Source organism: Hippoglossus hippoglossus, chromosome 23 (genome assembly GCF_009819705.1).
Source record: "Hippoglossus hippoglossus isolate fHipHip1 chromosome 23, fHipHip1.pri, whole genome shotgun sequence".
Classification (NCBI taxonomy): Eukaryota; Metazoa; Chordata; class Actinopteri; order Pleuronectiformes; family Pleuronectidae; genus Hippoglossus; species Hippoglossus hippoglossus.
This window is the reverse complement of record NC_047173.1, coordinates 4,300,840-4,313,847: the sequence shown is the minus strand read 5'-3', so window position 1 is coordinate 4,313,847 and position 13,008 is coordinate 4,300,840. Positions and strand designations below refer to the sequence as shown.

The following is a 13,008-nucleotide window of genomic DNA, read 5'->3' as shown; positions in this document are numbered from 1 at the left end:
ACACCTTGTATCACTTACAAACTACATGGTGCAGTGTTCGCAGGTGAGAGGTGAGATCTACTCCATCCACCAGAGTTAATGTGTAACTGATTAATTCATGCATGAGCTATAAAACTGATTCTGGAGTGACTGTAAAACTATAAGTTGCATTGTGTTTGAATATCCATCTAAATTCCACCCATATAAGTCTTATAGTTTTTCCCCTTTGCTATCTCAAATTAACTCACAAGAAAAAAACACTGTAATATTAGGCCGTCTTTGCATTGACCTGTGCGTCCATGTTGTCCTTTTGTTTTTCTTCCAGACAAAAGCAGTTGTTCTTGTTCAGAGATCCCTGTACTGCCTCTGACGGATCCTCCACCCGAGAACTGTTCTCGAGACTCTTTTCGCTACACGTGTATAGATGGTTACGTGAGGGAAGCGGGAACATCGTACCTCATCAAATGCAGTGGGAGTAACAGTGCTGCGAAGTGGACCACGGCCACGCTCCGATGCATACGTAAGATTTATTATTGTTTGTCTTTTCATTTGAAAAGCCCAGTCTTAGAATTCAAACTGATTTCACAGAGATGGTTGCTCCTTGAGTGAAGTAATACTGTATATCTCCCCACACGGTTACTGGAGCTTGACCCACAGGCCTCAGATCATAGGACAGAACTTAATACACAACTTTAGCCCAGCACGTACAGTCAAATAGACGCACTACTGCCTCAAACAATAGTCCCTGATGCTAAGAGTAGCTGAGTAGCAACCCCAATCCAGTGGTAGAGTGTGGCCTGTGCTCTGCCTTGACAATGTAAAGAGATTTGGGATTTCACTGGAAGCCGCTGTTGTAATCCATCCCTCAAGTTTAATAACATAAGCAAAATTTTAATCATAAAATAAAAAATAAAAATTGGGCGGCGAGCAGCACTGTGCGGGCCCGAGCACTTGCAATCTCGGGACCTGCTGCGGCCGCGGGGGGCGCACAGGGACCGGGCGAAATGTGTTGCGTGTGTTTTGTGCATCGCGGGAAGGGTAAACACGTCACTTCCTGTGTCCGTCAAGCGGCGCTGGACGACGCCCACTAATCACGCATTACGGTTCACGCCACCAGGTGGAGACCACACGGTGAAAAATGAATGGAAGTCGAATAAAAGCTGTAAAACGAAGCTTACCTGCTTTTGCAGTAGGTGAAGATCGGTTGAACCAGACGGAATTGCTGCGTTTTAGGGGGCCCTGTTGAGCCATTTAGCCACGCCCATTCCGAATTACTTCAGAATACTTACATTTTCATCAGGCCTGACGCGCCCGCAAAGTTTGGTGAGTTTTCGAGTATGTTCAAGACGTCAAACATGCGATTCATTTTCCTGAATAATCAAACGACAAGCAATACAAATGCTCCTGTCAGTAGCAGTGGGAAGGAAGTCGACAGGTGCATGTTGTTGAGTGGGGACAGCTACTGTGACTTAAGACCTGTCTCCCTTAGAAACACTGCTGCTACAAAAGCTGTTGTTCCACACAAACGTCTCTTTCATGCACTTGACAAATAGATGGGCATTCTGGACAAGGAGCGACATATCATCAGGGTAGAGTAATATCTAGTGCTTGGTTATGTATAGTGATGGATCATGATACACCTAACCCTGCAGAGCATTGCCAAGTGTGAGGTAATCAGGCGAAATCTACTATAGAATCATGGCAAGTATTCGATCCATCGTTTTTACAGCTTGCCTGATACTCTGTCTTGCACCTAGTTCCAGTTTTATATATTTCTTTTCTAACTTAGTCATAGTTTTTTGTTGCAGTTGAACGATAAAAATGTCCAACTTCTCATTTGTTCTTTTTAGCCGACCCCCGGAGAACCACAACACGTCCACCAAAGAGCCCAGTAACAAGTGAGTCCTCCCTGTCTGCATGAATCAAGTGGAAAATAGTGGAAAGTCTTAACTTTCACAACATGACTTCCTGGCTTTAATCACTGAAGCGCAAAAGCACTGCTTATTAAAGAAGCTTCATTGTGTGTATTCAACCGTGCAGTGTTTGTCTGTGTGTGAAGAGCGTGCATTTAAACAAACAATATGCACAGTAAGATTGAGTATGTGCCATGTGAGGCAATTTATCATGGTGTGCGTTTGCAGATGGTTCAACAACATCACAACATCAGTGAGGTCTGTATTTGCTTGAACTGTTGGAGGTGAAGAGCAGAAAATTCTACATCTGTCTGTTTGAGATCATTTTTGTTAGCATAGGCAGCACGATGCAACGATACCTCACAGAATGAAGGTTTCCGGTTCGAATCCCGGTTGGGCCAGGGGCTTTCTGTGTTGAGTTTGCGTGTTCTCTGTTCCGTGTTTGCGTGGGTTTTCTCCGGGTACTTCGGCTTCCTTCCAAAATCCCAAGACAGAAAAGGTTGGTTGGAGCCTGTAAATGGACTCGATGTCTCTGTGTGTTGGGCCTGTGATGCACTGGGGACCAATGTCAGCTGGGATTGGCTCCAGCTCCCCCTGCATCCCTGAAAGTGGTATAGATGAGTCAAATGACCATAATGTGAAAGGTGTTGCTTTTAGTGCATTGTTTTTTGAATTTACTTCCCACAACTCTTCTGTCGGGGCTCAATACGTTTTTCATGTTACTTAGCGGTAGTTTTATAAATAGTAGTGATGGTAGAGGAAGTAACAGGGAAGTAACATAGATATTAGTAGTAGTGTCAGCAGTAGGAGTAATGCAGTCATGCCCTCAGCTGTATTAGTAGAAATAAATCTTGTCTCGTCATCAGCAGCGTCTTTCACCAACCTTCAGATGACTAAGAGCGGAAGCTTCTCATCTACAGGGCTTCTGGAGAAAAACAGCCTCGAGCCAACGTCACTTAGTGTGCAGGTTGATCACTCACAGGGTCAGGAGCTCACCACGCACGCACGCACACACACGCACACACGCGCACACACGCACACACACGCACAAACCCACGCACACAGACAATTTTGGGGATTTCCAGCAAATTACTCCTAGGCTGCATCGAAGAATTAAGATTCACTCTTGTATCCAACAATATTTTGTGTATTGCAACATATAAGATGAAAACATATACCTTGTATTTACATCTAGGGAATTATTGTAAACACCACCGTTGACCTAAAAATGACACATTTAGTCAAATGTTGGCTGTCATATTTAAATGACACATTTTTTATTCTCTTATTTATTATCTTTCAAACCCCTGAGTTGATGTATTTTACTGCAGCTATTATCACAATTTGTTTTCTTTTTTAATCAATATAAAAAAGGTTTACATGAGAAATCAGCAGTAATGTGTAAATCACATCTTGAGACGTCCGCAAGGCTTTCCACGAATTTCTAAAATCAATCAATGCAGATCTGTAAATGCATAATCGAACCCACAGGAAAATCTTACAAATCCTTTCTTTCACATCTTAAAAACGTAGCAACAGACCGGACGACACCAGCCTCGTCCAACCAGCCTCCCAATAACAGGACGGATAGTCCTCCCTTGTCCGGCCACACTGACCACAGTAAGTTTAACACTGTCACAGTACCCAGTTTCACCTGGTATCTCCTGGTATGTGATATTTGTAAATGAGCAAATGATGCTTTTAAAGGATAAATACACATCAGGACATTCAGTGACCCCCCTCCTCCAAGTTTCATTATAATTTTTGATGTTCCTAAGATTTATCTACTTCCTGTCGTTTTGTCATCTTCCCATATTTTGTTAGTTAAGTGCTAAAGAGATACACATGAAAGGCTTGGGATCACTACATAAAGCAAATGCTGTAATGAAGCATACAGGGAGGAAATAGCTTTACATTTAGTTTCCTTTGTTTCTTTTACAGGACTTGGCACAACAACAACAGCGCTGATTGTCTGCGCTTCACTGGTGATCGTCTGTGCTTTAATCGGAATCAGCTACGTGTGTTATAGAAGGTAATGATGTGAACATTAAGGATTTAGGAATGAATTATATACGTGGAATTATGTCTCACTACACTTTCTTTCGCTTCATGAAATAACTAAAATTGAGGTGGAACAATTTGTATGATTCACATTTCTGCATTAAAATCCTGTGTGTTCACTTAGGGTTTTAATTGTATCATCATTTTCTTCATACCTCAGGAAGTCTCAAAGAAATGACAGGCCGGCGACAGATGAAGAAACGATATCCATGAATAATGTTCCAGCTGAACCGGCGTCATAGAGTTTGTCCCCTGTAACCTTCTGCTGTCACAGGAAGTCAAGAGTTTAAAGCTGCAAGTCAGCCTTTGTAAACCCCTGTTGTGAATCTGCATGAAAAGTTCAAGTTTCAAGAAGTTTGACACTTAGTGCGAGTTTTGACTTGTTTTTATACCTGAATCCGATTGGACTATTACAATCCAATCACAAAGCAGCGTCAAACTGTCCGATCAGAGAACAGGTGGTTGAGCTGCCTGAAATGTGGGCGTGCAGCGTCCAGGAAGGTAACTGACTGTGCTTTGTGATTGGACTATCTTTGTCCAATCAGATTCAGGTATAAAAACAGAGTACTTGTAACGTAGTGTCGTACACAGTGTTTGAACTTCGGAAGACGCACACTTTCATTTTATTTTTGTAATACATATCATATATATTATATATTGATTTCCAACTACAGGGTTTGGCATTTCGCCGTAACGTCACTTTAGAAGCTGAAAATCTCGTCGACCCCAGTGAGAGCTCATACTAAAAGCACAGAAAAATAACAATTAAAAAGCTCAACATCAAGGTGTCGCTCTCGTATTGACTGCTGAAGGCTCATTGGGTTTGATGAGGTCAATGACTGATCAGCTGATAAGGTCATAACCATAGACTTAAAAACATGATGCCATAAAAACCATAGGAAACGTCCACACCAGCATCACTGCTGCGCAGATTCTGGCTCCAGAGGATGTTCTTGATGTCCTCTGGGTTAGGGTTGGAGACGTGCTTCCTAACCCTAACCCTTATATATTGTCTGTGGTTCATACGAGCAAGAATTTAACCATAAAACCATGTAAGAGGTTGTTTTTTTTATTACAGAACTTGTAAATAGCCCCTCAAAATTCATAAATATCAAGGAAGTGACCTCACTGTCAGAAATGGCAGCTACATCCCTGGTTGGGTGTGACATAGTTATCCTGTGTTTGTTCATGCATGGTGTTGATACAGGGCATGCCTTCTTTTACACCTGATATTATATATACACTGTATATACAGACAACTGAATGTAATGCAAATTGTTTTCAGTGTTTTGCCTTTATTTATTATTGTCACAGCGACTAGAGCCTCTGAAATATGTGCTGCTTGGCATTAACTCATGTTCTGTTAAAATGCAAACATGGCCTTTTGACAATTTAGTTTTTTATCTCACTTGTCTTTCCTCCTGTCATGTAAACAGCATTTTCTTTCTACCTTAACCTGATTAAGGTCACACTTGGAACAAGCAATACTTAAATTAAGACACGTGGTATATCAGTCGCATTATATAGAGATGTATACGTGTTATTGGCATTATTACGTCCTATCGGATTTTTCCGCAGTATTTTACGACATCGACATGTACGGATAGCAACTGTTTGACATAATCACACTATGCTCTGTAACATGTAAAAAGCAACATCAATGGAATATTATATTAGCAACTCATGTAAACATAATCAGTGTAATGTCTTATTCAAAATAAAGTCAATAGTCAGAATATTGCCCTCCATGTAAATATGACATTCTTACAAGTCCTGCAGAGGAAATAAATACACTTGTAAACCCATTTGTCAGCAGATTTATGTTTTGAGTCAATGTTTGCATGGAAACACGTTGCTCCTTTAATGTCAGTCCTCCGGAGTAGCACTGGATGCTATTGGCTGATAATCTCAACTGTACATTATATAACAATCCCATTTATCTCATAGAGAGAAATAAACACAGATAAACAGTTTTAAAAAACAAGATCACGTGGCAGAGTCAGTAAGCAGTGATCGCTGGAGAGCACCTCACATTAATACTCTCTGTTCCTATCCTGAACAGTGCATTGAAGGTCACTAACAACTGGACGTAAACAAATAAAAAAAAAATTGTTAAAAAGGAAATAGCTCTAGAAACCACGGACCATAGGCTGGACAAATTGTCCTGGTATTTCAGCCATTGAGAGAAGGTCATCAGTCATGAGGAAGGCTGTAGGTCCGACGCGTTGCCACACACACCCCTCGCACAGCGGGCCGCCTTTGGACTCGCTATCAGTCTAGATCAGAGGTCTTCAACAGGGGGTCCGCGACCCCTAGGGGGTCCGCGGAGGTACTGCAGGGGGGTCGCGAAATTTTGGGTTGATTAGACAATTTTTTATATATTTTTTTATTGTTCCACGAATTTAAATGTCTTTAAATACACAACATGAATCTAACATATTGTAGTGAACGGATAAATGGAGGCAGAAGACGTTATCTTTCAGTCAGCAATGCACACACTGCAGCTCAGATACCTTGCACATGTTTAAAATAAAAACATGAATATATGAACCTGTGTATTATTTGAATAGCTTAGTATTGAATGCACAATAACAGGGTAGTTATGTTTATACATGGCAGTAGGCCCAGTTTATTATAACACACAATTTTATACAATATATATAGTAGGGGGTCCCTGCTCCATCTCTCCATCAGTTTGGGGGTCCTTGGCCTGAAAAACGTTGAAGACCCCTGGTCTAGATACAGACAAATGAGGGAGGCTTTTAAAAATAAATCATAGGGAGCTGAAGGTATAACAACACAAGACTGACAGTGTAGTTTTAACACTAACTCTAATGCGAAATGGCCAGTTCAGGCAAACAATACATTCCTGGTTGTTAACCAGTTGAACGCTCTAATTCTGCCACAGCGAGGTGAGACAGCGCCGCTTTCATGGCGGTTAATGGGTTTACGTTTAAAAGAAATCTGCATACACCCGCTTATTTTGGTGGGAAAGAGGTATAAGTAACCTATTTAAACCCAATTTCATCATTCGAGGAGTTGGACGAATGGGTTAAAATTTCAGACAGATACGGGCAGGTCTGAATCAGAAGCAGAGGTGTTAGAGAAGGAAAGGGAAATAAATGATTTGTACTCCAGCGTGAGGGCGTTGTTGTTGAAAAACTATAAACGTGTCCTCCGGCAGGCGTCATGTGGCCGCCGCGGAGGAGTGGCCGGGGTGAGAGTGAGGGCGGGGTGGAAGTGTTGGTGTCAGTGAGGATGGTCTGTACCGGGGCCAGTTTACCTGCTGGACACGATGCAGTGAGAGGTCAGTGGTTCTCCAGATGGATCCGGGTTCACTGTCTCTCTCTGTGCGCGCTGTGATCGTGTGTCTGCTCGGGGCTGCGCGCTGCTCCTCCGCCGGTAAGCACCGTTCAGAACTCCCGTTGACAAACTGGCAATTTGACTGTGAGTGTTCACTGCGCTGCTCAGCTCAAACTCAGCATATTCAAACATAACGACAAGGAATGACATGCTGTCTGACACGTGTTCCGCGTGCATTATTTTCATTTATTATTTGTCGTTTTTTATTTGGCTATCTTTTAAGTTTTTCTAAAAATAACGAGATTAATGTTCGCATGTGTAATCTACTTTATTTATGTCGTACATTTTAATGTATAAAGACAACTTACCTGGGAAGAGGGTCAAGGAATTGAAGAGAGAGTCTATGGTAGATCTTGTATTTTGACAGGAAATCACTCAAACTGTATAAAGAGACACTAAACTGTCAGGAGTTATATTTTCATTTATTTATCTATGTTAAAGTTTAGAGTTAAAAGAAGAACATATTTAGTTTGCATCATTAGTCATTTTTTACACCTCAACATTAAAAGTGACACCCAGTCAAGACTAACTCGATAAAATACATGGAACACAATGATCAAAATATCTAAACAAATGTACTCGCGTGTAATATACTGTATATAATATATTTTCATATCTTTATATCTGTTTCATTTCTATCTATCTTGGCTGTGACTTGTGCTTCTTTTACAATTGAAGTTATTAAGACTAGGTACCAGAGGGCCAAGGAATTGCATAGTCAGGCCCATTTAATCTATGATAGATCTTTTATTTAGTGTATAAACAGATATTGAACTTTTAGATTCACATTCACCCAATGGATTTACAGAAAAAACTCTGGCCTATAAGCTTTTTGAACAAACACCTTGTAGCACTTACAAACTACATGGTGCAGTGTTCGCAGGTGAGAGGTGAGATCTACTCCATCCACCAGAGTTAATGTGTAACTGATTCATTCATGCATGAGCTATAAAACTGATTCTGGAGTGACTGTAAAACTATAAGTTGCATTGTGTTTGAATATCCATCTAAATTCCACCCATATAAGTCTTATAGTTTTTCCCCTTTGCTATCTCAAATTAACTCACAAGAAAAAAACACTGTAATATTAGGCCGTCTTTGCATTGACCTGTGCGTCCATGTTGTCCTTTTGTTTTTCTTCCAGACAAAAGCAGTTGTTCTTGTTCAGAGATCCCTGTACTGCCTCTGACGGATCCTCCACCCGAGAACTGTTCTCGAGACTCTTTTCGCTACACGTGTATAGATGGTTACGTGAGGGAAGCGGGAACATCGTACCTCATCAAATGCAGTGGGAGTAACAGTGCTGCGAAGTGGACCACGGCCACGCTCCGATGCATACGTAAGATTTATTATTGTTTTTCTTTTCATTTGAAAAGCCCAGTCTTAGAATTCAAACTGATTTCACAGAGATGGTTGCTCCTTGAGTGAAGTAATACTGTATATCTCCCCACACGGTTACTGGAGCTTGACCCACAGGCCTCAGATCATAGGACAGAACTTAATACACAACTTTAGCCCAGCACGTACAGTCAAATAGACGCACTACTGCCTCAAACAATAGTCCCTGATGCTAAGAGTAGCTGAGTAGCAACCCCAATCCAGTGGTAGAGTGTGGCCTGTGCTCTGCCTTGACAATGTAAAGAGATTTGGGATTTCACTGGAAGCCGCTGTTGTAATCCATCCCTCAAGTTTAATAACATAAGCAAAATTTTAATCATAAAATAAAAACGCCCATTCCGAATTACTCCAGAATACTTACATTTTCATCAGGCCTGACGCGCCCGCAAAGTTTGGTGAGTTTTCGAGTATGTTCAAGACGTCAAACATGCGATTCATTTTCCTGAATAATCAAACGACAAGCAATACAAATGCTCCTGTCAGTAGCAGTGGGAAGGAAGTCGACAGGTGTATGTTGTTGAGTGGGGACAGCTACTGTGACTTAAGACCTGTCTCCCTTAGAAACACTGCTGCTACAAAAGCTGTTGTTCCACACAAACGTCTCTTTCATGCACTTGACAAATAGATGGGCATTCTGGACAAGGAGCGACATATCATCAGGGTAGAGTAATATCTAGTGCTTGGTTATGTATAGTGATGGATCATGATACACCTAACCCTGCAGAGCATTGCCAAGTGTGAGGTAATCAGGCGAAATCTACTATAGAATCATGGCAAGTATTCGATCCATCGTTTTTACAGCTTGCCTGATACTCTGTCTTGCACCTAGTTCCAGTTTTATATATTTATTTTTCTAACTTAGTCATAGTTTTTTGTTGCAGTTGAACGATAAAAATGTCCAACTTCTCATTTGTTCTTTTTAGCCGACCCCCGGAGAACCACAACACGTCCACCAAAGAGCCCAGTAACAAGTGAGTCCTCCCTGTCTGCATGAATCAAGTGGAAAATAGTGGAAAGTCTTAACTTTCACAACATGACTTCCTGGCTTTAATCACTGAAGTGCAAAAGCACTGCTTATTAAAGAAGCTTCATTGTGTGTATTCAACCGTGCAGTATTTGTCTGTGTGTGAAGAGCGTGCATTTAAACAAACAATATGCACAGTAAGATTGAGTATGTGCCATGTGAGGCAATTTATCATGGTGTGCGTTTGCAGATGGTTCAACAACATCACAACATCAGTGAGTTCTGTATTTGCTTGAACTGTTGGAGGTGAAGAGCAGAAAATTCTACATCTGTCTGTTTGAGATCATTTTTGTTAGCATAGGCAGCACGATGCAACGATACCTCACAGAATGAAGGTTTCCGGTTCGAATCCCGGTTGGGCCAGGGGCTTTCTGTGTTGAGTTTGCGTGTTCTCTGTTCCGTGTTTGCGTGGGTTTTCTCCGGGTACTTCGGCTTCCTTCCAAAATCCCAAGACAGAAAAGGTTGGTTGGAGCCTGTAAATGGACTCGATGTCTCTGTGTGTTGGGCCTGTGATGCACTGGGGACCAATGTCAGCTGGGATTGGCTCCAGCTCCCCCTGCATCCCTGAAAGTGGTATAGATGAGTCAAATGACCATAATGTGAAAGGTGTTGCTTTTAGTGCATTTTTTTTTAAATTTACTTCCCACAACTCTTCTGTCGGGGCTCAAATACGTTTTTCATGTTACTTAGCGGTAGTTTTATAAATAGTAGTGATGGTAGAGGAAGTAACAGGGAAGTAACATAGATATTAGTAGTAGTGTCAGCAGTAGGAGTAATGCAGTCATGCCCTCAGCTGTATTAGTAGAAATAAATCTTGTCACGACATCAGCAGCGTCTTTCACCAACCTTCAGATGACTAAGAGCGGAAGCTTCTCATCTACAGGGCTTCTGGAGAAAAACAGCCTCGAGCCAACATCACTTGGTGTGCAGGTTGATCACTCACAGGGTCAGGAGCTCACCACACACACACACACGCAGACACACACACAAACCCGCACACACACACACACACACACACACACAAACCCACGCACACACACAATTTTGGGGATTTCCAGCAAATTACACCCAGGCCACATCGAAGAATTAAGATTCACTCAAGTATTTCCCATCACTCTTGTATCCAACAATATTTTGTGTATTGCAACATATAAGATGAAAACATATACATTGTATTTACATCTTGTGAATTATTGTAAACACCACCGTTGACCTAAAAATGACACATTTAGTAAAATGTTTTCTGTCATATTTAAATGACACATTTTTTATTCTCTTATTTATTATCTTTCAAACCCCTGAGTTGATGTATTTTACTGCAGCTATTATCACAATTTTTGTTCTATTTTAATCAATATAAATAAGGTTTACATGAGAAATCAGCAGTAATGTGTAAATCACATATTGAGACGTCCGCAAGGCTTTCCACCAATTTCTAAAATCAATCAATGCAGATCTGTAAATGCATAATCGAACCCACAGGAAAATCTTACAAATCCTTTCTTTCACATCTTAAAAACGTAGCAACAAAGACAACTTACCTGGGAAGAGGGTCAAGGAATTGAAGAGAGAGTCTATGGTAGATCTTGTATTTTGACAGGAAATCACTCAAACTGTATAAAGAGACACTAAACTGTCAGGAGTTATATTTTCATTTATTTATCTATGTTAAAGTTTAGAGTTAAAAGTAGAACATATTTAGTTTGCAGCATTAGTCATTTTTTACACCTGAACATTAAAAGTGACACCCAGTCAAGACTAACTCGATAAAATACATGGAACACAATGATCAAAATATCTAAACAAATGTACTCGCGTGTAATATACTGTATATAATATATTTTCATATCTTTATATCTGTTTCATTTCTATCTATCTTGGCTGTGACTTGTGCTTCTTTTACAATTGACGTTATTAAGACTAGGTACCAGAGGGGCAAGGAATTGCATAGTCAGGCCCATTTAATCTATGTTAGATCTTTTATTTAGTGTATAAACAGATATTGAACTTTTAGATTCACATTCACCCCATGGATTTACAGAAAAAACTCTGGCCTATAAGCTTTTTGAACAAACACCTTGTATCACTTACAAACTACATGGTGCAGTGTTCGCAGGTGAGAGGTGAGATCTACTCCATCCACCAGAGTTAATGTGTAACTGATTAATTCATGCATGAGCTATAAAACTGATTCTGGAGTGACTGTAAAACTATAAGTTGCATTGTGTTTGAATATCCATCTAAATTCCACCCATATAAGTCTTATAGTTTTTCCCCTTTGCTATCTCAAATTAACTCACAAGAAAAAAACACTGTAATATTAGGCCGTCTTTGCATTGACCTGTGCGTCCATGTTGTCCTTTTGTTTTTCTTCCAGACAAAAGCAGTTGTTCTTGTTCAGAGATCCCTGTACTGCCTCTGACGGATCCTCCACCCGAGAACTGTTCTCGAGACTCTTTTCGCTACACGTGTATAGATGGTTACGTGAGGGAAGCGGGAACATCGTACCTCATCAAATGCAGTGGGAGTAACAGTGCTGCGAAGTGGACCACGGCCACGCTCCGATGCATACGTAAGATTTATTATTGTTTGTCTTTTCATTTGAAAAGCCCAGTCTTAGAATTCAAACTGATTTCACAGAGATGGTTGCTCCTTGAGTGAAGTAATACTGTATATCTCCCCACACGGTTACTGGAGCTTGACCCACAGGCCTCAGATCATAGGACAGAACTTAATACACAACTTTAGCCCAGCACGTACAGTCAAATAGACGCACTACTGCCTCAAACAATAGTCCCTGATGCTAAGAGTAGCTGAGTAGCAACCCCAATCCAGTGGTAGAGTGTGGCCTGTGCTCTGCCTTGACAATGTAAAGAGATTTGGGATTTCACTGGAAGCCGCTGTTGTAATCCATCCCTCAAGTTTAATAACATAAGCAAAATTTTAATCATAAAATAAAAAATAAAAATTGGGCGGCGAGCAGCACTGTGCGGGCCCGAGCACTTGCAATCTCGGGACCTGCTGCGGCCGCGGGGGGGCGCACAGGGACCGGGCGAAATGTGTTGCGTGTGTTTTGTGCATCGCGGGAAGGGTAAACACGTCACTTCCTGTGTCCGTCAAGCGGCGCTGGACGACGCCCACTAATCACGCATTACGGTTCACGCCACCAGGTGGAGACCACACGGTGAAAAATGAATGGAAGTCGAATAAAAGCTGTAAAACGAAGCTTACCTGCTTTTGCAGTAGGTGAAGATCGGTTGAACCAGACGG

The 13,008-nt window shown here is 41.2% G+C and overlaps 1 protein-coding gene across 1 annotated transcript in view; it reads left to right on the top strand.

Moving 5' to 3' along the window:
- Positions 1 to 13,008, top strand: part of il15ra (interleukin 15 receptor subunit alpha) — a 31,406-nt gene that overhangs the window by 15,319 nt on the left and 3,079 nt on the right. The window contains exons 6-7 of the mRNA XM_034577667.1: positions 2,762 to 2,875; positions 10,571 to 10,684. Of these exons, the coding sequence (XP_034433558.1) occupies positions 2,762 to 2,875; positions 10,571 to 10,684 (228 nt within the window). The remainder of the gene's footprint in view (positions 1 to 2,761; positions 2,876 to 10,570; positions 10,685 to 13,008) is intronic.